This window comes from Tachypleus tridentatus, chromosome 6 (genome assembly GCF_004210375.1).
Source record: "Tachypleus tridentatus isolate NWPU-2018 chromosome 6, ASM421037v1, whole genome shotgun sequence".
NCBI lineage: Eukaryota > Metazoa > Arthropoda > Merostomata > Xiphosura > Limulidae > Tachypleus > Tachypleus tridentatus.
Window position 1 is genome coordinate 135,934,951 of NC_134830.1, and position 23,665 is coordinate 135,958,615.

General features: G+C 36.8%; 1 protein-coding gene across 1 annotated transcript in view; it reads right to left on the reverse strand.

Moving 5' to 3' along the window:
• Nucleotides 1–1,851: 1,851 nt before the first annotated feature.
• Nucleotides 1,852–23,665, reverse strand: part of LOC143253759 (BICD family-like cargo adapter 1) — a 45,878-nt gene continuing 24,064 nt past the window's right edge. The window contains exons 2-11 of the mRNA XM_076508087.1: nucleotides 21,143–21,358; nucleotides 19,871–19,987; nucleotides 19,044–19,190; nucleotides 18,019–18,195; nucleotides 17,548–17,667; nucleotides 14,773–14,982; nucleotides 13,013–13,132; nucleotides 8,726–8,862; nucleotides 7,878–7,998; nucleotides 1,852–2,816 (exon numbers count right to left, since the gene is read on the reverse strand). Coding sequence (XP_076364202.1) covers nucleotides 2,685–2,816; nucleotides 7,878–7,998; nucleotides 8,726–8,862; nucleotides 13,013–13,132; nucleotides 14,773–14,982; nucleotides 17,548–17,667; nucleotides 18,019–18,195; nucleotides 19,044–19,190; nucleotides 19,871–19,987; nucleotides 21,143–21,358 — 1,497 coding nt within the window. The 3' untranslated portion in view covers nucleotides 1,852–2,684. The remainder of the gene's footprint in view (nucleotides 2,817–7,877; nucleotides 7,999–8,725; nucleotides 8,863–13,012; nucleotides 13,133–14,772; nucleotides 14,983–17,547; nucleotides 17,668–18,018; nucleotides 18,196–19,043; nucleotides 19,191–19,870; nucleotides 19,988–21,142; nucleotides 21,359–23,665) is intronic.

Genomic DNA, 23,665 nt, shown 5'->3' on the forward strand with positions numbered 1-23,665 from the left:
ACAAACTTCGCAGAAAGAAGAAAAAAATTAAACAAGCGAAAATTATATCAAATATACAAACTACAATTTGTTTTGAATTTTGTACAAAGGCTAGCGCATATAGCCGTCCCTAATTTAACAGTGTAAGACCAGAGGGAAGGCAGTTAGTCATCACCACCCACTTTACAACTCCCCACGGTTGAAAGAGCGTACACGTTTGGTATGACGGGGATTCGAACCCGTGACCCTCGGATCGAGTGTCTTAATCACCTGGCCATGCTGCGCCTGGTCAGATGTTTTTTGGACCTCCCACAATACGACATTGCAGTGACCAGGGAAGAGGACGGTATCCTCCATAGCATCGCTCGCCAACTCATCAACAGTGTGTTCTACAGATGGATAAGCTGTACCAATACTACTGGCCTTACATTTGTTACTACTTCCTTTGTTTTATTATTACGAACAAAGCCACATTGGGCTACCTGCAGTGTCCATTGCGGGGAATAGAACCCAAGATTTTAGCGTTGTAAGTTCTTGAACTTACCACTGTCCTACAGGGAGACGGACGGACGTCATTGCGATTAAATTTTTCGAAAGCGCGACCCATTCAGACAAACTGGCACGTTCAGACCACAATCTTACCAATTTAAATTCGACGATATTCTGGTTACACTGAATGAAACTAATAGTATCATCATGAACGAAGTTGTCGTATTAACTTCTTCCACTAAAAAAAAAAAGAGGCTAAAATATATTTCAATTTAACGCCTGTTTGTTTGACTGAAGAATATCTCAACTATAAGATCTTATCTCTTGTTCATTTAACTTTCGCGGTGTAACTCGCATAAGCTTAAATACCTTCTCAATCATGTTGCATACCTTTGATAAATAAACATTGTTTATAACATTAAGTGAAACAAGACTTCAGAAAATAGAATATCAAATGACCATCAGTTAATACCACATTTAACTGCGTTATATCTGATTTTTACACACACATTAGCTTCTTGGTGGCTCAGCAGTAAGTATAAGGCTTATAATGCAAAAAATCGGGTTTAGATACCAGCGCTTGGCAGAGCACAGGTGGCCCATTGTTTAGTTTTGTAATTAGTAACGAACAAAGAAAAACACAAACACCAGAGGAAGATGCTGGTGTGACTATGAAGCTTCAATACAACAGAAGTGTGACAAGTCGTGAACGTGTACGCAGGGTTATTTGAAACTCTTTCGCTTTCACCACGGTATGAAGACAAGAAAAGAACAGTGAAGGAAGAGTGAATTTTAATTATTTTTTCCTTAAACTTCCACTCGGGGTTTCTGTTTTTCTTCCTACTGAATGTCAATGTTCGTTCTTTATAGACTCTGTATGAAACAAATTACACGACACAAGACACGTTTTTTGATTTTTCTCCCGGTGGTTTCATTCTCGTTTGTTCTTCTGTAAACTGTGACCTTTTACGCTACGCATCTAGACTTCATTTTTTTTTTGTAAAAACTCTTTGAGCAGAAAATGTTAACGAAAAATTACTACTTGAACTTAAAACCATAAAATAATACAAACAAACACGGCACATTCGATTATTTTTTATCTTGCCACCAGATGGGGCAGTGAACGCATAAGTTCATGGTTTGTTTTTGTGAATTTCGCGCAAAGATATCCGAGGGCTACTGCGCTAGCCGTCATCCCTAATTTAGCAGTGTAAGTCCAGAGGGAAGGGAGTTAGTCATCACCACCCACCGCCAACTCTTGGGCTACTCTTTTATCAACGAATAGTGGAATTGACCGAAACTTTATAATGCCCCATGACTGAAAAGGCGACTATGTTTGGTGTGACGGGGAATCAAACCCGTGACCCTCGGATTACGAGTCGAGTGCCTTAACTACCTGGCCGTGCCGGGTCTCACAAGAGTTATTCTATTATATTTTATCGTCTTGACCTATGAGCTATCAGCGGGACAACTGAAGCAGAGTTATTACGAAAACAGAGTAGATTGAGATGCACCAAGACAAAGCACCAACAGTATTAGTACCTTTGCCATAAATACAATTCTTTACTCTTTGAGCGAGTCAAGCAACAAATTTTCAGAATTTTCACCTCTGTCAGTTTTCACTTCATTGTTCCTTATTGCAACTTGCTACATAAGACATACCGATTATTATATTGAGCACATTCAGTAAAACTTTATTACACGAAGATATATTATTAGTGACAGTTGTTAAAATATTCTTATATATAGTTACACTTTTAACTACAAAGGTTTCGTTTCCTTAACATGTCTCGAACAACTTTACCTTCCACAGCATTTAAGAAAAAATCCTTTATATATTAATTATATTTAACATTTTAAATCTGTTATTATACGTGTTCTAAAATTGGTTTCTCATTTCGTGCACTTCACGGAACAGTAAAAATGTTTCTTGACTTCATATTTACATTATGATATTTACGCGCACACAACTCAGATTCTAGTGTACAGTGAATCGGTAATTACAATTTAAGTTCGAGGGTTTCTGATATAATTTCTTTCTTTTTTCTTACAACAACATTTCAGAACAAACACCTGTAAACAACTCGAAGATGTTCTTGCAATTTTCCTTTCTTTTTAAATTTAATATCCTGTGCGAAGACAAATGCTATGTACATTTCAGATAAGTTGAAGAAACACAGTGCGGACTTGAGGGGGATCCAACATGGAATTCCAAGTCACGACCATAGTTTGAACTGTTTACCACGACTCTTCTGCGCTGCTTTTGACGGTGCCTGTGGTTTTCCACTTTCCTCGTAATAATTCAACTTGGCTTTAAGTTGACAATCGAGTAAGGACTGCACGTCATCCTGTGAATAAGTAGACTTTTGAAGTGCTGTAACCTGTGTCACAGTTAGGGTCTAAATCTAGAGCTTTAGTGTGCTGTAACCTGTTTCACAGTTAGGGTCTAAATCTAGAGTTTTAGTGTGCTGTAACCTGTTTCACAGTTAGGGTCTAAATCTAGAGTTTTAGTGTGGTGCAGCCTGTGTTACAGTTAGTGGCTGAATCTAGAGTTTTAGTGTGGTGCAACCCGTGTTACAGTTAGTGGCTGAATCTAGGGTTTTAGTGTGGTGCAACCCGTGTTACAGTTAGTGGCTGAATCTAGGGTTTTAGTGTGGTGCAACCCGTGTTACAGTTAGTGGCTGAATCTAGGGTTTTAGTGTGGTGCAACCCGTGTTACAGTTAGTGGCTGAATCTAGGGTTTTAGTGTGGTGCAACCCGTGTTACAGTTAGTGGCTGAATCTATAGTTTTAATGTGGTGCGGCCTGTGTCACAGTTAGTGGCTGAATCTAGAGTTTTAGTGTGGTGCAGCCTGTGTCACAGTTAGTGGCTGAATCTAGAGTTTTAGTGTGGTGCAGCCTGTGTCACAGTTAGTGGCTGAATCTAGAGTTTTAGTGTGCTGTAACCTGTGTCACAGTTAGTGGCTGAATCTAGAGTTTTAGTGTGCTTATAAAGTATGTCACGACTAGTGGCCAAATGTAGACCTTTAAAGTGTCATAAAGTGATCAAATTTAGGCCGTTAACACTCACATCAAATTTGATGAAATTTGATTTCATTTCATTAAATGAAATGGCAATTTCATTTAAATACAAATTTATTAGCCTAATATTAATAACCTTTCAAGTTGCTCTGGGGCCTATCAGGCCCCACTTTTCGTAGGAGTGTTAATGTGGCCAACTAATGGCCAATTCTAAACTTTTAATGTGCGATAGTGTGTTACGACTAGTGACTAAATCATATTTATTGCTTTTAATATGATTCTTATTTTAAGCATAATAGAGTATTTATTGTGTATTTAATAATTTATTTAAAAAAAAAAGAACAGAACATTGAAAAATAGATGATTTTGCTGGACAAAACAAAATATTCTATTTTCATTCCTTTTCGTTGTTTTGTGAATATAAATATTTAAGTCTAATTGTTATTATGTAAGCTTAACTCAGTAAAACAAGTAGTATTTAAATCAGTGGTGCACAAACTTTTTGAGTCCGGGGCCACAAACAGACTTCTTGTAACCGTTGGGGACCACAAAAAAAGTGAAGATTAAATTCGTCCCACAGTTGTTTCACACAAGATGGACATCACATTTAAGAACACACAAATAACGATTACATAAAAGTGTTTGAACATTATCCTAAGAAATGTTATGATACGTCAATTGTCACAAAGTTAGTGCGATGGATGATGCTGCATGCCATCTACGAGCTTAGAAATATCCGGCTTGATGTTTGATGTTGAAAGACGCAAAACTGTTTCCAGATGATCATCAGTCAGCTGATTGCGAGTGTTGTTTTTGTTCAGTTTCATGTGCGAGAAAGCCTGTTTGCAGCAGTACGTGCTGCCAAACATACTGGTGTGGATATGTTCGTTCTCTTTCAGATTAGCAAATGTATCAGGCAACGTTTTGTAGAAGTCAAGCAAACTGTTTTCTCGGTAAAACAGTAAGATCAGTAAGTTCGAGCTGATATTCTGCTGACAAGTCATCCACTGACACACTGAACGAATCAGCAAAAAGTTTCGTCAACAATCGGCATTGGCCAAAGTCATAAAACCGTGAGTTGAAGGGTTGAATCAAGGTATCTAGCTTCCCAGCATAAACTTGTGTGTCAATGTCCTGATTCTTCTGTAGCTGTGACTGAAAAGTGGGAAAGTGCACGAAGTTGCCTGAACTTGCTGCCGGAACAACTGCAACTTTGTCCTGAAAGCTGAGACGTGATTTGCAATCTGACAGACAAGCTGATTTTTTTCCTTGCAACTTCAAATTCAGATCATTTAAATGTTGTATCATGTCGACCAGAAAGATGAAATCATCTTGCCATGCCGGATCAGTCATGGAAATCACTTCTGTGTCTTTGTTCTTTCTTCTGAGGAATTCTATCACCTCTTCAATCAACTCCCAGAATCTTCTGAGCATCTTCCCTTGACTCAGCCAGCGTACTTCACAGTGTGAATCAATTTCTTCAAGATTACTTCGAAACTGACGGTGATTGAGCCCTCGTGATTTGATGAAATTAATGGTTTTCGTCACTAATAACATTAGTGCCTGAAAACCAAGTTCTTTACTTCACAGGTTCTGTTGGTGAATAATACTGTTCTGCTTTCCTCGATGCTTCATCAACAGTGCTACCAGCCCGCTTCTTTCTCCGTTCATGGCTGGTGCTCCACCAGTTGTCACACTTACCAGTTTTGTGAAATCCAATGAAACACCACTACACAGTCGTACTGTCTCCTCGAATAGAGCAGACCCAGTTATCTGACCCTTCATGGAACCCATGCCGATTAGTTCCTCTGTGATATCAAACGATGACGACACACCACGAACAAAAACTAGTAGCTGTGCTGTTGAACTGATGTCAGTCAACTCGTCTGCTGCCAAAGAAAAGTAGACAAAGTTGGCTGCTTTATTTGTAAGCTGCCTTGTCACGTCTACTGAGAGGTGAGAAATTCTTCGTTGAACTGTCATACGATTCAAAGCCACCGTCTGTAGCTTGCGAACTGCTTCCGGACACAACTTTTCCGATGCAGTAATCATACATTACTTGACAAAATCACCATCATTGAACGATCGGCCAGATTTGCTATCATCAACGAAATATCGTAATTGACCTCACATGCTGCACTTAAATCTGCTGACTGCTCTGAGAAAACGTTCTGCTGGTGATTCAGCGACCGCCGCAGAGATTCAATTCGAGCTGTTCGTTCATCACCGACAACGTTGTGGAAATCTTTATGCTTCGACTCATAACGACGCTTTATATTGGATACCTTCGCCACTGTGACTGTCGAATGACACAGCAGACAAATCACGTTCTTCTGTTGTTGAACAAAACAGTATTGCGCAGTCCAATCATTATGAAACTGCCGGTTTTCGTTGTCAACTTTTCTTTTACGATTAGTTGCCATTTTTGTTACGAATAATATCGAAACAGGACTCGTAAGTAAATCTCGAAGAACAATTGGAATGCGTGAGATTTCATAATTACAGAAATATTACGTCATTGCACCAATGATTAAATACCTATGTATTAACGAGATTTGCTTATTAAATTTTCTTTATTGCTCGACACAAATATGGAACCATCCAGTATCTGATCTAATGCATATTCTTCTATAGCGCTTAATCTTTAGGCAGGCGCGAACTCTTTGACTTTCCCGTGTTCGCAGATGATGTGGCAGTCTTGAAAAGTGCCGCAACACCCACGATAGCAGCTACTAACATACAACCGCAACTAAAAAGAATAAGTGAATACTGTCAAAAATATAAAATAAAAATAAACACACAGCAAAAACACAACTCGTAGTCTTTACGATATTGACAAAACACAAAAAAACAACAGCCAGAATTATATATGAATGGCACACTACTTTAGACTGCCCCATCAGCAAAATTTTTAGGTCTGACCTATGATTCACAACTAACTTGGATCAATCGTGTGAACGAAATTAAAAATAAAGTCTGGCGAAGAACTAACTATGCTAGAAGTCTAACTGGTAAAAACAGTGGAGCATCTACAGATAACATACTAAAAATCTACAAAACATATATTAGACCTGTAATAGATTATGCAGCTCCAGCATGGATAACTGTAAGCAATAAAATAATTAAAACCAAACTACAAACAATCCAAAACACACTCCTCACAACTGCATACAGAGTTTCTAGAACTATATCATCTCAGTTCATTCACAAATATTCTAACATACCAACCATACCAGATAGACTCCTACATAGTACAATAATGTACTTTAACAAGAGTTGGATGAAAAACGAATTACTATGCGAACTAGACAGGTACCTCATACATGATGAAGCTAGTCCTAAATATCTCTCCCCAGTTAATTTATATTTTAAACATAAAAATAAATAAAATATATATAAAATAATAATAAAAATAATAAAAAATAATAAATATATATATACATATATGTATTAAACAATTAAAAAAATGCCACCAACAAACTTGACATTCTGCTAATAGAATAAAATAATCACTATATACGAGCCACAATACATCGACATTGCCCTGAAAAGGATCAAAATAATATTCAGTTCTACAATTATAAATACCAATCCGACAAGAACATAAGTACGGGGAGGAGGAAGAGGTCATAGAAAACTGACCCTCCAGGGTATGAACTTTTCTTACCCAAACACCGACAGTGAGACTTTCCCGTTGGACATCGTGGGCCACTCGGCGACTCGTCGCGGGCCGGACTTTGTGCACCACTGATTTTTAAATACTGCATTACCTTAAACTCCATCTTGTGGTAATTTTAAAAACATTACATCCTTGAAACATAAATTTAAAAAGTGTCTGAAAAATTAATCAATCTCAATTTCCTAGAACAAACTAAGGTTGTATTACGTAGTAGCGGATCTTAACTTTATTTTAGGTTACATCGTATTAAGGTTATTTGGGATTTTCATATGTAGCGCCATCTTGTGGCCTAAAGACCACATTACATCTCGCTCATTTTTCTAAAATACTTTTAAGTAACCAAATTCAATTTTTACACTAATATTTCAAATTTTATTAACATAAACTCTATATGTGCTGATTTTGGTTATGAACTACCCTCTGGTAGCAACACCAATATAGCTTTAAATTGACTTTTTTATTATACAAATGATTCATTCAGGATCGACATAGGAATAATTTGATCATTTTAACTGGTCTGACTTTTGCACTTACTATTACTATAACGCTCTCTACTTACAATTAAAAATGGAAATGAACAAATAATTGAATTATTTGATTCGCAGACACGGTAAAAATTAAGAGTATATTCAGCTATGTTTGTTATAGTGGATGTCTTCCAAAATAGTTAGGCTATTTTTCTCTTTCTACTCTGATAGCAACACACTTACCTGCCACTGTTCCACCTGCTGGGATAATTCCAACTTTTGATTGATAGCTTCCATTAGTTGGCTGTTTATGTGCATAACATTTATTCGTGTTTTAGCCAGCTCAATTTCGAGAGCATTTTTTCTGTAAAAATAAGACACAAAAACACAACCTTTGTCTTTAGTAACTAAAGATAAGTTTTAGTTTTTTTAAAAACAAAAAACATCACAAAACGAACTCGAAACTCTTGGGAAATAGTATAAAATACAAAGTGATACACTCAAATCTGTTCGATACTGAGCATGTTAACAACTAATCAGTATTTGAAGACAATACAACTTGCATAAAATTTAGATTCTCGGTTACAATAATGTAACGCTTTCTTTACGAATAGTGCATATTTCTCAAATAATGAAATTATTTTCAGGTTAGAAGTGTAGTAGGGCGTCACGCCTGTATTACATCTAATCATATAATGATAGTATAGCTTGTAGCATTAATCTTGTATGTTTAAGACGCTGTATAAGTGATATTCATTCATTTTTTATGATATATTAACATCTGAAATTTAGACTAGCTGTGATGTGGTACTCTATTTATTTGTTAATTTGTTAAATGACTGAAATACAGCCAAGATGTTGTATAATATTAATTACTTTGTTTATATTTTAAAACAATTAAATGTTTGAAATACATCCTAACTCTGAGGTCCCGGTATATTCAAACCGTGATTATATTCTGTGTAATCTGCGAACATTTCTTAGGTTTTACTTGGCTCTGCATCACAAATAATAATAAGAAATTCCTACACCAGTGTTTTAGATAAAATAGAGATGGCATAACACCAGGTTCTTAATACTGTAAAAGTCACCTCGATACTGCCTTGTCTCTTACGTCAAAAGCTTTCCTCACCACCTCATCTTTTCCAACTTCTGCGTTTCCAATATCATCCAGAAGACGGTCTCTTTCCTCTTTCAAAGCACTTAACTCAGCTTCCTGAACAGATATCTGAAGTCCAAAAAGAGGGAGTATCAGAATGTGGACATAAATAATAAACACCTGTTTTAACATACCTAATCCGATACTGATGTCAAACAATACGTACTTTCTTATAATTTGAATACCACGATACTGTATGATAAAGAACTATACAAAACTGTTAGTTACTCAAGCCTATTTAGTGTGTGTTATAACTTTTATAGTATCGCATACTACTGGTGTAGACCTGACATAGAAATATGAAGTATTTCGCCATTTTGTAACTTTAGAGTGTTTTTCACGTGTATTCGATTAAAACTTTTGAAAATTTTAATGCAAGCTTTAGAACTTCAGCTAAAGTTTATACTTGCGTTCTTTTTTGTTCTTTACCACCAAGTCTTACCAAAAAAAGAATATTTTTGCCGACAGAGGGAGAACAAAAACCTGTGGTAGAAATCAAAATGGCGGATAGTAGTAACTCAGATCAATAAGGCAGCGAAGATGGTGAAAACGATTAATTGGTTGTCAATTTGGATGGATTATTTATTTATGGATGAAAAAAAAAACTATAACTGTTCCACTATGTTACTGCAACTGTCTTCAGGTCTTCCTATCTGACTGGTCACAACACGCAAGTTGTTCATCTTTGTCAAACCTAACCGCTTTACTATTTTATTTTATTGAAGCATTATTTTGGTATTACCAATAAGTAGTTAAGGGTTTATTTTTCATATTAATTACAATGATGCATGACAATGGACGTCGCCACATTCCTTTCGAACTCCTCGTGGAAACGACGGCAAATTAGTCCGGAAGCGTAAAAAAAACAAACAAGTTGGCCCTCTGTCGGAAGAAGTAGAATAACTCTTCCCCGTAATAAAAGCAAATGCACCTCATGCTCAACGTAACTCTATAGTTAGATCCCTTAATCCAAGTTGAAGGTGGACACGAATAAAAGGTCACAGGTTTGGTAAGAAGTTGTGGGGGAATTGTGAAATTTGAAATCAAAATATAACTTAAGCGCATAAAGTTTTTATTTATTTCTTATTTCAGATAAGCTAGAGAAAATAGAAGTAAAAAGGGGTTAAAGTACTTTCATCATGGAATTCATTCGGATTTTGAAAAGGACATTTCAGGAACTATACACAAACTTCCCTGACAATCTTATTCTAATTTACTCAAATTTCCATGACAATTATATCCTGCCACACTCAAACTTAAGCACAGGAAAAAATTAACAAATAAAAATATATATCTAAAACTATCCAATCATAAATCAATTTAATTTATCCTATTTTGATCTGATAACATTCTATTACACTGTATGTATGTGTAATTACAGTTACGACAGAAAGTGTTCGTACCCCTGCGTCCCGAGTGGCTTTTTGCTCATAACTTAAAACGTATCACGGGTATGCTAATAGAAGCACAATATATTATAAATATTATACTAACACATATCTACATAATTGTTTATGTAAATCAAACAACAAATAAACTGTTTATAAACAAAAAACCAAAAATAGGAGGAGCAGAAAGTGTTCGTACATTTCAGAAAGTGTGAAAAAAACTGACATTCCCTTAAAAATTTTGCTTAGTTTGGCGAATAAACTACATTATACCATTCCAGAACCAGACACTGGGTAATTATTGGAATTTAGCCAGCAAAAAATGTACTTCGGGCAATTTAGCGCCGTCTCCGTCATTATCTGCTTGGTCATCATGGCGAACAGGAAACAACTGTCCAGTGATTTAAAAAACCGAATTATTGTAAAATACAAGTCTCGTGTGTCTCTTTCCGGTATTGTTACACAACTTAATGTGCCGAAATCTACTGTTCAAAGCATAATTGCCAAGTTTAACCTTACAAGATCAACTGCTAACCTCCGTTTCGGATGCCCCACCAAAATTTCAGAGAGAACCAAGAGGAAGGTTCTCAGAGAAGTTAGTAGGAACCCTCTTTAACACGTAATGACATAAAGAAACTGGTAAGTGAAACTGGGTTTGAAGTAAGCACCTCTATAGTTACGAACATGTTACACTCTTCTGGGTTCAAAGCATGCCGTCCTTGTAGAATTCCATATTTAAAGCCTGTTCATTTAGAAGCACAATTGAGGTATGCAAGAAAGCATGTAGATAAACCCTTTACCTATTGGAAGAGTATTCTTTGGTCAGACGAGACTAAAACCGAGCTTTTCGGCCACAATGATGTTCGCTATATTTTCCGTAAGAAGGGGGAACGAAATCTCCCAAAGAACACCGTCACTACAGTTAAACACGGAGGTGCCTTGATCATACTATGGGGTTCCTTCAGCTCTTCCGGTATAGGCAGCCTTCACCGCCTCAATGGAATCGTGAAAAAAGAAGAGTACGTTGATATATTAGGCACTTATATCAAGAATGATGCTCGGAACTTGCGGCTTGGGCGTCGTTGGATCTTCCAGTACGACAATGACCCTAAGCACACATCGAAATATGTGCAATCCTGGTTGCAGAGGAACCATATAAGCGTTCTGGAGTGACCATCGCAGTCACCCGATCTTAACCCAATTGAAAACGTTTGGCATGAGTTGAAGACCAGGGTTCATCAGCGTCATCTGAAAAACTTGCAGGAGTTGAAGACCTTCTGTAAAGAAGAATCGAAGAAAATACTAGCCGAGTACTGTCAAACGATCATGGAGGGCTATGAGGAGAGATTGCGCCTAGTAATTCACCTGAAAGGCTACACAACTGACCATTAAAGTAGACGCACGAACACTTTCTGCCCCTCCTATGCTTGGTTATTTGTTTATAAACAGTTTATTTGTCGTTCAATTTACATAAAAATCTATGTTAGTATAATATTTATAATATACTATACTTTCATTATCCTAATCGTGATACTTTAATTTATGAGCAAAAAACCACTCTGGACGCAGGGGTACGAACAATTTCTGTCGTAACTGTAACTCAGCACGTTACTGAATCGTGAAAGTCAGTGTCAAACACTTCACAAAACGAAGACTTTTACAATGGACAGATCTGTCAACTGAATCATTGATACACGTGTGGTGTAATAGAGACAAAGGTAAACACAGTTCACATATAAGGTTACATCACAACCATATATCTTGTCTTCAACATTACACAGAAACCAACACAGCCTGGGTGATTAAATTGTCTTTGGACTTCAAGATGGTAAATTATTACTGTGCTAGAATCTTTGTGGATAGAAATACTCTAGAATAAGTTTTACAAAATGGATGTTTCAGTACATGTAATTACCGATTTGTTAAATGGCTACAGCAGGAGAACTCCATTAACAACTGAGATGAACGGCTTTTTTTTGTTGTTACTATTGTACACACGTCGGTGATATGTGGTTGTATAAAAACAAAGATATGGCACTTTCGTCACGAGCCCTTGCTGCTCTGATGAAGCCTTGATACTGAGTCAACCTGTGCTACATTTATTTGAAGCCTTTTAACGCTGAAACAGGTTTTCATACTCATTGTGAACAGAGTACAGATAGCCAATTGTGAAGCTTTGTGCTTAGCTACAAACAAATTACAGATTTGATCTACGTTGGCTCAACGGTAACTCCGAGGGTTTATCACGCTAAAATTCGGGATTCAAAACCTGCAGTGAGCAAATTACAGATAGTCTATCACATGGTTTGCGCTTAACAACAATCAAACATTTAAATACATTTTTTGGTATAACTGTTCTGCTTGAAATAATGATAGGCCTACCTAAATAAAATTTACATTACTAACTACTACTTTTATATAACAGTGATTATAAAATGTCGCACAGTTCAGCGCGTCATATGTCGCAAATGGTAAAGCACGTGAAATTGCATAGGGGGTGTGTTAAGGGTATCATGTAGATCCTAATGTCACAACTGTCATATGCTACCGCTTGGAGCACCACTGCAACTTAATGTCTGATCAGTCACAGCAACTGTTCAAAACGCTAACCTCTTCACGGACATAGCGCAACCTTGACATCTGCAATTGTGTGAAGGTTTTCATGATGCATGCATGACTCACGTAGTCCCGCAACTAGAAATCTGCCATTTTTAAGTCGGGCGAACCAGTTGCGAGATATGACGAAACTTTCTTCATAAACACTATATTTAAGAAAATTGCTTCTTACGTCGTCTCGAATTTCAGCAGTTTTTAAAAAGTATCTTTCTTACTTTTGTTGTTAGTTCGTTGATTTCTCTTGATGTTTCTGTTAACTCGTCTGTTTTTTCCACGAGATTTTCGTGAATCTTCTCAATCTCACCATTTTCTACAGGCTGGCAGACGATACACGGCTAGAAAATTTGAAACTCAGTTATCATATGGTTTTTGTTGGCAAGGAATAACACAACCTTCTTATTTTCTTATGGAAAAACGAACAACAACAATAGAATGAGTATGACAAGCAAATTAGGTCAAACATTAATCCTTCGATACGTGGAGCACTTTTACAAATTGGTAGAGAAGTTGCTTATATATTAATACTTTAGGGTAGTGGTTCCCAACCTTTTTTATGCTCCGCACCTCTAAAACTTTTTAATATGTTCCGCACCCCCACAGTAATTATTTATTTAAGAATAAAGGTGAAGGTGGCCAAAACAAATGTTATCTTGCACCCCTGGTTGGGAACCACTACTTTAGGGATGTTAGGGTTTTTAAAAATAATATTATATAAAACTTTTTTCCCCAGATAAACCTTGTCAGTTAAAAAAATATATCAAATGTAACAAGTTTTCTGTTAAACCCGAGCCTCAATATTTGTAGGCTTGGACAATTAAACCTATAGATACTGCATTATATAAGATTAATCTACGATGTTATCAAACATCGTAAATCGTCTTATACCAAAAGTATACATTACATGTTGAATTTCCTTTTCTCCATTATATATAGTTACTATATTCAAATTTAAAAAATGTTACAAGTTATCAGTGAACATAATCTGACATAGCCTGATGGATGGGATGCTGCGGATTCGAATCCCAGCTCCAGAAAGTGCTCAACCTTTCAGACGAGAGGGTCTTTAAAACGTACGATCAATCCCACTTTTCGTTGGTAATAGAGTAGCCCAAGAATTGGTGGTAGGAAATGTTGACCAGCTGCCTTCCCTCTAGTCTATCACTGATAAATTGGGGACGCCAACCTCAAAGAGAAGCTTTAGATATAGTTCGAAATAAACCAAATCGAACTGTCCCGCAAATCATTTTAAATACATAAAAAACACTTACTTTCAATGTGGTTAATAGATGGCGCTGCATGCAACAGAGGGCAAACGAGTCTGCACTTTTACCAGCAGAAGGCATAAAATTATATTAGTCTTGTTTGTTTGTTTTGGAATTTCGCACAAAGCTAATCGAGGGCTATCTGTGCTAGCCGTCCCTAATTTAGCAGTGTAAGACCAGAGGGAAGGCAGCTAGTCATCACCATACCAACCGCCAACTCTTGGGCTACTCTTTTACCAACGAATAGTGGGATTGACCGTAACATTATAACGCCCCCACGGCTGGGAGGGCGAGCATGTTTGGCGCGACTCGGGCGTGAACCCGTGACTCTCAGATTACGAAGTGCACGCCTTAACGCGCTAGGCCATGCCAGGCCTATATTAGTCTTAAAATGTTATTAAGGATTAGTTTAACTAATCCAGAAAGTACACTGCAAGCTCAACTATACGGCTTCGTTGAAAACTTATACAACAGGGGCATCACGTATTTGTTTTTTTTTTTGTCAGAAGATGGGCTGAAATGGTAGATTTTGCAAGACATTTCTAAATAGGCCAAATTAAGACACACATGCATATTACGCAACTGTAAGGTCCTCAGCTCAACTGTGGGGGAGAGAGCACGTGAGATCTGTCTTCTTCGATCCCCTACGATGCTTCTGGTATGAAAGTTATTCGTGTGTTGAAGTGAATGGTTTGCTGTAAAAACACACTTACAGATTCTGCGTGGTTGACAAACAGATCTTGCAGCAGAAGTCTCAGTTCTTGCAAGACTCTAGTGATCGTATCGATCCTCATATCGTGAACCTGGATGTCGTCAGGGGAAGGGGAATTACACCTGTCCTTTGACAAAGTGTCCCTCCGTCTCTTAAGGTCCTCGCTAACCCTAAGAAGCTGGTGGTAGATCTCAACCAATTCTTGTCGAAACTAGAAACGTAAAGTCTGTTTCATATGAAAAGTTTATTAAGGGGTCGGGAACAGAAATAATAATTAATATAATCACTATCATACAATAACACTGTAAGCGTTTCATATAGATAACGAATACCCTCTGATGTTTACAATAGCTTTTGATACGATTCCTGACGTTAAATACAGTTACGGCAGAAAATGTTCATACCTCTGCGTCCCGAGTGGTTTTTTGCTCATAACTTAAAAAGTATCACGATTAGGCTAATAGAAGTATGGTTTATTATCAATATTATACTAACACACATCTAAATAAATGTTTATGTAAATTGAACGACAAATAAACTGTTTATAAACAAATAACCAAAAATAGGAGGGGCAGAAAAGTGTTCGTACAGTTCAGAACGTGTGAGAAACTAATATTCCCGTAAAAATTTTGTTTAGTTTGGCGAATAAACTACATTATACCATTCCAGAACTAGACACTGGGTTCATAATTATTGGAATTTAGCCAGCAAAAAGTGTACTTCGGGTAATTTAGCGTCGTCTCCGTCATTATCTGTTTGGTCATCATGGCGAACAGGAAACAACTGTCCAGTGATTTAAAAAACCGAATTATTGTAAAATACAAGTCTCGTGTCTTTAAGGTATTGCTACACAACTTAATGTGCCGAAATCTACTGTTCAAAGTTTAAGCTTACAAGATCAACTGCTAACCTTCTTCGTTCCGGACGCCTCACCAAAATTTCAGAGAGAACCAAGAGGAAGGTTCTCAGAGAAGTTAGTAGGAACCCTCGTTTAACACGTAATGACATACAGAAACTGGTGAGGGAAACTGGGGTTGAAGTAAGCACCACTACAGTTACGAACATGTTACACTCTTCTGGGTTCAAAGCATGTCGTCCTTGTAGAATTCCATATTTAAAGTCTGTTCATTTAGAAGCACGATTGAGGTATGCAAGAAAGCATGTAAATAAACCCTTTACCTATCGGAAGAGTATTCTTTGGTCAGACGAGACTAAAATCGAACTTTTCGGCCACAATGATGTTCGCTATATTTTCCGTAAGAAGGGGGAACGAAATCTCCCAAAGAACACCGTCACTACAGTTAAACACGGAGGTGCCTTGATCATACTATGGGGTTCCTTCAGCTATTCTGGTATAGGCAACCTTCACCGCGTCAATGGAATCGTGAAAAAAGAAGAGTACGTTGATATATTAGGCACTTATATCAAGAATTATACTCGGAACTTGCGACTTGGGCGTCGTTGGATCTTCCAGCACGACAATGACCCTAAGCACACATCGAAATATGTGCAATCCTGGTTGCAGAGGAACCATATAAGCGTTCTGGAGTGACCATCGTAGTCACTCGATCTTAACCCAATTGAAAATGTTTGGCATGAATTGAAGACCAGGGTTCATCAGCGTCATGTGAAAAACTTGCAGGAGTTGAAGATTTTCTGTAAAGAAGAATGGAAGAAAATACCAGCCGAGTACTGTCAAACGATCATGGAGGGCTATGAGGAGAGATTGCGCTAAGTAATTCACCTGAAAGGCTACACAACTGACCATTAAATTAGACGCATGAACACTTTCTGCCCCTCCTATGTTTGGTTATTTGTTTATAAACAGTTTATTTGTCGTTCAATTTACATAAAAAAGTTATGTAGATGTGTGTTAGTATAGTATTTATAATATACTACACTTTTAGTAGCCTACTCTTGATACTTTTTAAGTTATGAGCAAAAAACCACTCGGGACGCAGGGGAACGAACACTTTCTGTCGTTACTGTGAATACATCTAGACTGTCATTAGAAATTTAGATTTTAAAGTCTTACTTCGAGATATATTATTTATTGTCAAAAACTTCTTGCATACAATATCAGCACAGTTTCTGAGCTGATTCAACCATAATTTAATATGATGTGAGAACTTTTGAGACAGAGGAATTCCGGTTTCCACACGACGCGAACGATCAGCTTAATCGTACACAATCTGGTTTCTTCATCACACAGTCCCAAGAAACTTAAATAATAGCTTTAGTCGTGTAATAGAAGAAAAAATGAATTAAGAATGGCACAAAGCTAACAATTATCTAGTGATATTTTTCAAATGCTACAAGTATAAGGTATCGTTATACAATTACTTCTGAAACATAAATAACAACATCTATTTTACTACTATTTTATATAAAATACACCCGTTCACTACCTGCCGTTTATACTCAATTGCACAGAAGTAATTAGAGCGCCATCTACAGGAATAAGCAAGAACTATAAACGCAAGTTTAAGAAACTAACTATTTTAGGTTTTGGTATTTAAGAATAACAATAATTAAATCTTTGGTAGGTCAGTGGTAAGATGTTTCCGGACTTGCATCGCTAAAATTCGCGATTCGATTCCCCGCGGTAGACAAAGAGCAGGTAACCCTAAATGGCTATAATCCAAAAGTTAAAAAATTAAGAAATTAATTTAAAAAATGAGGCAAAGTCCTTGTCATTTTGGGAAAGTAATCTGACTAAACATTACCTCATACCAAAAACAGTGCGACAGTTAATATCTAAATCTGAAAACCTAACCTTCCAGTTTTCTTCTGATGCGTGAAGTATAACACCCGTGCAGGGAGATAACTCATCACCTACGTCACCACAGGAACCCAAGGAGGAACCCAAATGTGAAAACTGTCTGCTGTGGTCACACTGTATATGTAAAATAAAATGATAAAAGTTACATTCAAACATCTGTAGATAACATTTTTTTTTTTTTTTTTTTTTTTATACACGGAAATCGTATAATTCCAACGTAAAAGATATACTTATTTCAATTCCACTTTTTTAGACTTCCATTACTACACCTCAGATATGTTGATTAAATCAACATAATGACTTGCAGTGCCAGTACATTTCTTAAACCAGATTTCCCCTAGAAGAAGTTATTATTACTATAATTTATCTTAATATCATTAAAAGCCGTAAACATATACAATTCCACACATTTTAAAAACACATTTAAGAGTTTCATTTGAAATATTTTAATAAGGATAGAGGTACCTGGCTAGAGTTCAGGGAACTGAATTCGTCGCCTGTGGATAACATCTCTATTTCTCTGTAGATGGACATCTGTCCGAAACTAGTTGTACTGCTACGATCGATGGAGCTGTCAAGTTTGTCTTGGAGTTCACTATTTGTTTGTTTCAGCTTTTCTAAATCTCGCTTGTGGTTTCGAATCTAGGAGATAAAAGAACTCTAGGAAATGGAGGAAAAATTATCACAAAATAAAGTTACTAAATAACTGAATAAAAAATAGGTTCACTAAACTTGTATTCGTCATCTTGTTGTATAGATTTTTTTGAATAATTCGCTAAAAAAAACAAAAAACAACGTTCTGTTTACTTCAAGTTCTACAAGTTCAGCTTTATTAATATTTATCGATAAGCCTAAGTTCATTCTTGTTGACGAGAAACCCACTTGAAATAAAAATGTATCTCAGAAGAGCTGGTATGAGTATTAACACTTATAAGCAGAGAACAACGTTTCGACCTTCCTAGGGCTATCTGCGTTATGCGTCCCTAATTTAGCAGTGTAAGGCAGCTGGTCATCATCACTCACTGCCAAGTCTTGGGCTACTCTTTCACCAACGAATAATGGGATTGATCGTAACGTTATAACGCCCCCACGAATGAAAGGGCGAACCTATTTGGTGTGACAAGGATTCGAACCCGCGACTCTCGCCATACGAGTCGAGTGTCTTAACCACCTGGCCATGCTAACACTCAAGGGACTTGACTGACTAAATAATCAGTCATTACTTGTGCACTTTAGCCTAAATTACATTTTATATACGGTTAAATTTTTCCGACCATCAAACCACACCATAACATGATGTTATATATCTCCCCCAAAGAACAATGAAACATCTAAGTGGAACAAACAAATAAAATATACAGCCTACAATACAATATCAAATTAACAAAGAAATATGAAATGGAAATACCCAATAGTTGCATGGATGTTAAATTAAAAACAACAACAACAGACATCTATGAACTTTTAATAACAAAAGCAAAGACACCCACTTGTTGATCTTGTTCCTTTCTATGTTTGTCCAATATCAATATTCGGTTGTTCGAATCTTCTAACGAAAGGTTAAGCCTTTCCTTTTCTTTGATCAATTCTTGGATTCGACGTTCCAGTTCAGTTTTCTTCTCCATTAGCATGTCGACCTGAGAGTAAATATATACAAACATAATATTTTTGTTACACTAAACACCATTAAAAGGTTTCGGTACGATTTATTTTAAAACCTATCAATAGATAGAATAAGTTTTTGAGTTCTCACACAAATGGTTTGTTTGTTTGTTTTTGAATTTCATGCAAAGTTACACGAGGGCTATCTGCGCTAGCCGTCCCTAATTTAGCAATGTAAGACTAGAGGGAAGACAGCTAGTCATCACCACACATCGCCACCTCTTGGAATACTCTTTCACCAACGAACAGTGGGATTGACCGTGCCATTATAACGCCACCATGGATTGAAGGGCAAGCATGTTTGGTGTGACGCGGATTCGAACCTGCGACCCTCGGATTACGAGTCGAGTGCCTTAACCACCTGGCCATGCCGGGCCCTCACACAACTAGATCATCAGGAGTAAACGCATAAAATGAAATATTCCATGAAAAACTGAACATGTATAATAGATAACTTTTATCACGTTTTATAAGTTAATTAATTTTGAAGCAGGATTCACTACGCTTTGGATGCACAATTTGACGATATTGTAACTAGAGTTAATATTTTACCTAAACAAGTACGTATCTAAAATTATATGGAACTCTTTTCGTTTTCTGTAAGAAATGAAACCTTGCAGAACACTTGTCAAAAAATACCTCGTAAGTGACGTACCTCCTCTCTGAGTCCTTCTAGTTGAGACACGTGATCAGTGAGGCTGGACCTCCGGCGATTAAACTGTTGATGTAATGACTCAACCTGGCTGCAGAGTAGTTCCTCTGACTTGGTAGTCTATGGAAGAAAGTTTAAGGATGTAGGTTTCATAACCCGAAAGGAACATGATTCAATTCTTTGTCCATGGTGAATCAGCAGAAGTTTAGAGATAAGACATGTATATGTATGTCTGCCGACCTCGCTCCCCCCAATAAAGAAAAATCAAATGCACCGCCACTATTGTACCAGGGCGCTGACTTTTAATCACATGCATTACTATTTCCGCCATGAATATTTCGAACCAAGTTTTATTTTAATTGATACCTCCTAACACCGTTTTGTAATCATATTTTCACCTTGCACTTCGAAGCATCACACGCAGATTACCAGTTTTTACAGATGACAAGTTTGCATCTCCAAATAGCCGTCTTACAGGCTCAAAAACTATTTGTAACGTTAGCTACTATAGGCCACCCACTACCAACACAACCCGCAGCTAACAAGGGCATGTTTTTTGTTTTTTTGCGAATATATTAATTTGCTGTTGAGTGCAACGTTACTCAAAATGGTGTTTATTTGTGCGATGCCTACAGATATCGAAACGCCATTTGTGCAACGTCGTAAGCCCTTAGACTTCTCGCTCAGCCACCGTTTCTTTGTTTTTTTAGTCAAAGGAGACAAAACTCTATGCTCTAATGGAAGTCTTTAAAAATAAAAAAGCTATTTTCATTAGAATAATTAGATTAGGGCGAGAGTTTATATCAGAGGTTAATGTTCGGTTTCTGTTATGCTGACGGTCGACAGTAAAAATAATATAAACATACTATATACTAAACCAAATGGAATATGACGAAATCGTGCAGAGAGATAGGGACTAGCCAATCGCGATGACGAGGAACTCACTTGAAGTAAAAATGTATTCTAAATTTTAATTAAAATAAAGTACAGAATAATATTAACCTGAAGGTGACCTAAGGAGGTCGAAACATTGTTCTGTACTTTATTTTAATTAAATTTGTAATATCCATACCAGCAGTCTTGGGAACTAGCCATATTTAGCCATAAACTGAGGTTACATTTTCACGATATTGTGAAGCACTGTGAAACACAATACAGTGCAAATAACACAATACTCTTTTAAACACATAGCAATAACGTATAGCAAGTTTGGTAATGGGTAGAGCTGGGTTTTATGCTAAACTTTAGTAAGTTGTGTAAAAATGACGACAGTACCTGGTTTAAAACCTCGGTTAGTCGTTGGTTCTCGTCTTGCAGTTCTTGAACGACTTCGTATTTCTCTTTTTCAGTAGATACGACAAATTTCTTATGTTCGTCCAGTTCCTTACGAAGTTCGTTCAATTCTATCTCGAGGTCGGCAACTCGGGTGTCATATTCTCCTTCCAAAGCATCAAGCTTCCTTTTAAGAGAATATTTCTCTTGTTCTAGTTCCTGATGTGTTGATAAAATAACGACAATAAAAGAGTAATCTCAAATGATTCATTTTTAACCACATTACCAACCACTCAAATATGTACGAAAATACAGCACAGAAAGAGATCTTTTTAAAAGTTTTAGTAACAACTTTTACTCAATGCAACACTACATCCAAAACTAAAACATTGACACGATAAAAACAGAAATCAAAACTATGATGTAATACAAACCAAAACTTTAATAAAATACTAATATAACATTAACACTCTTAATGTAATGGAAATGAAAACCAAAACCGTTTAACTAATACTAATCCATTAGACACAACAAGTAAAGCATCTGCGCTTCAAAATTCAGATACTAATGTCGCACGTTTAACTTTTTAAAGGGAACAGCGAGAAGTCTACGGAGTTACAATGCTAAAATCCGGGATTTTAAACTATCGTCTGACACAGCAGATAGCCCAACATGGTTTTGCTATAAAACAATCAAGCAAGCTTTCTTTATGCAGCTGAGAAGGCTATTTTTTTATCCTTTGTGTTGATTTGCATAACGAATGAATACACATAATGTACTGTATTAGCCTTAATAAACCCCCCCTCTAATTATTCCCCCGTCTCGATATTTTTTATCAAGCTCACCTGGTAATCCAACACATAATCATTTTTATTGGCGTAATTTGATTTAAAAAAATATTAATAAGAAGAAATACAAATACGTACTTATTAACATTGAAATAAACAAGTCACGTGTGAAAAATGGAATCCGGAAATGCACACGTACGATAAGTTTTGTTTTGTTTTAAATTTTGCTCAAAGCTACATGAGGGCTATCTGCGCTAGCAGTCCCTAATTTTGCAATGTAAGACTAGAGGAAAGGCAGCTAGTAACCACCACCTACCGCCAACTCTTGGGCTACTCTTTTACCAACGAATAGTGGGATTGACCGTTACATTATAACGCCCCCACGGCTGGGAGGGCAAGCATGTTTGGCGCGACGGGGATTCGAACCCGTAACTCTCTCTATATATACAAACTTCTAAATAAAACCTTATTCCTTTTCCTGTGTTCTCAGTTAATAACTGATTAAAAAATTGTTTTATTAATTATTTATGGTATTTAAATAAAGTGTGCCATTTTTTTCCTGTGACTTTATTCTATTTCACTGCTATAAAAGTCTCTTAATTACTGCACGTTTATTACTCAGCAAAATTAGTAGTCTTACAGAAGTGAACCAACATGCAAAGAAAATTACTCTTTTTACAACCAACGATTTAATTTTATTTCATGTCGAAATGCCACCTAGGTTTTGCTATCCGGAGTGTAATAAAAAACATAAAGCATTAGTAAATGTTATTTTTACAGAATAAGAGATCTTAAAATATGTTCGAATTTGGGTTAGTTCACATAATAATTATTACTAAAAACAATAAAAAGGATATACAAAAGTTCAGCACATACAGCTTCATTAAAATCAATGCGTCCCCTACATTTTAGCCAATGAACTTTTAAATGATACTAGTTTGGTTGTTGTTAAGAGCATACCTCAACACGTGTTCTGCCTTCCACGGGTATCGAAATCCGCTTTCGTGGATCCCAAATCCACAAATTTATCGCTGAGAGTATTTAATACTGTTATATGTAATGTTTGTTAGAGAGATTTTTGGTACGACGTAGTAATGACGTGTGACGTCTAGAGATTTCCCAAGTGTCTAGATTTGACCTGACCTTTCAAATTTCGTGAAATTTTAGGACAAAAAATGTAATTTTAAAATGCCGCTACTGTGGTCAGTCAGTAAATCATCCACTGAATTACTTAGCTAGTTTATATTGTGGTTAGTTTTATACGAAAGTTCCTGTTTTGGATAGTGTCATACAAAGTTTCATATGATTTATATGCCAGATTCAGTTTGTATTATTTGAAAGTGGGCCCGGCATGGCCAAATGTGTTAAGGCGTTCGACTCGTAATCCGAGGGTTACGGGTTGGAATCACGGTCGCACCAAACATGCTCGCCCTTTCAACCGTGGGATCGTTATAATGTTAGGGTCAATCCCACTATTCGTTGGTAAAAGAGCAGCCCAAAAGTTGGCGGTGGGTGGTGATGAATAGCTGCCTTCCCTCTAGTCTTACACTGCTAAATTAGGGACGGCTAACGCAGATAGCCCTCGAGTAGCTTTGCGCGAAATTCAAAAACAAAATCAAACAATATTTGAAAGTGAGTCACCGAATGAGCTGCTCAGTCTTGGAGACAGTATGTTTATGTTTGTATGTAGTTAAGCACAAAGCTACGTATTGGGCTATCTGTGCTCTGTCCACAACGG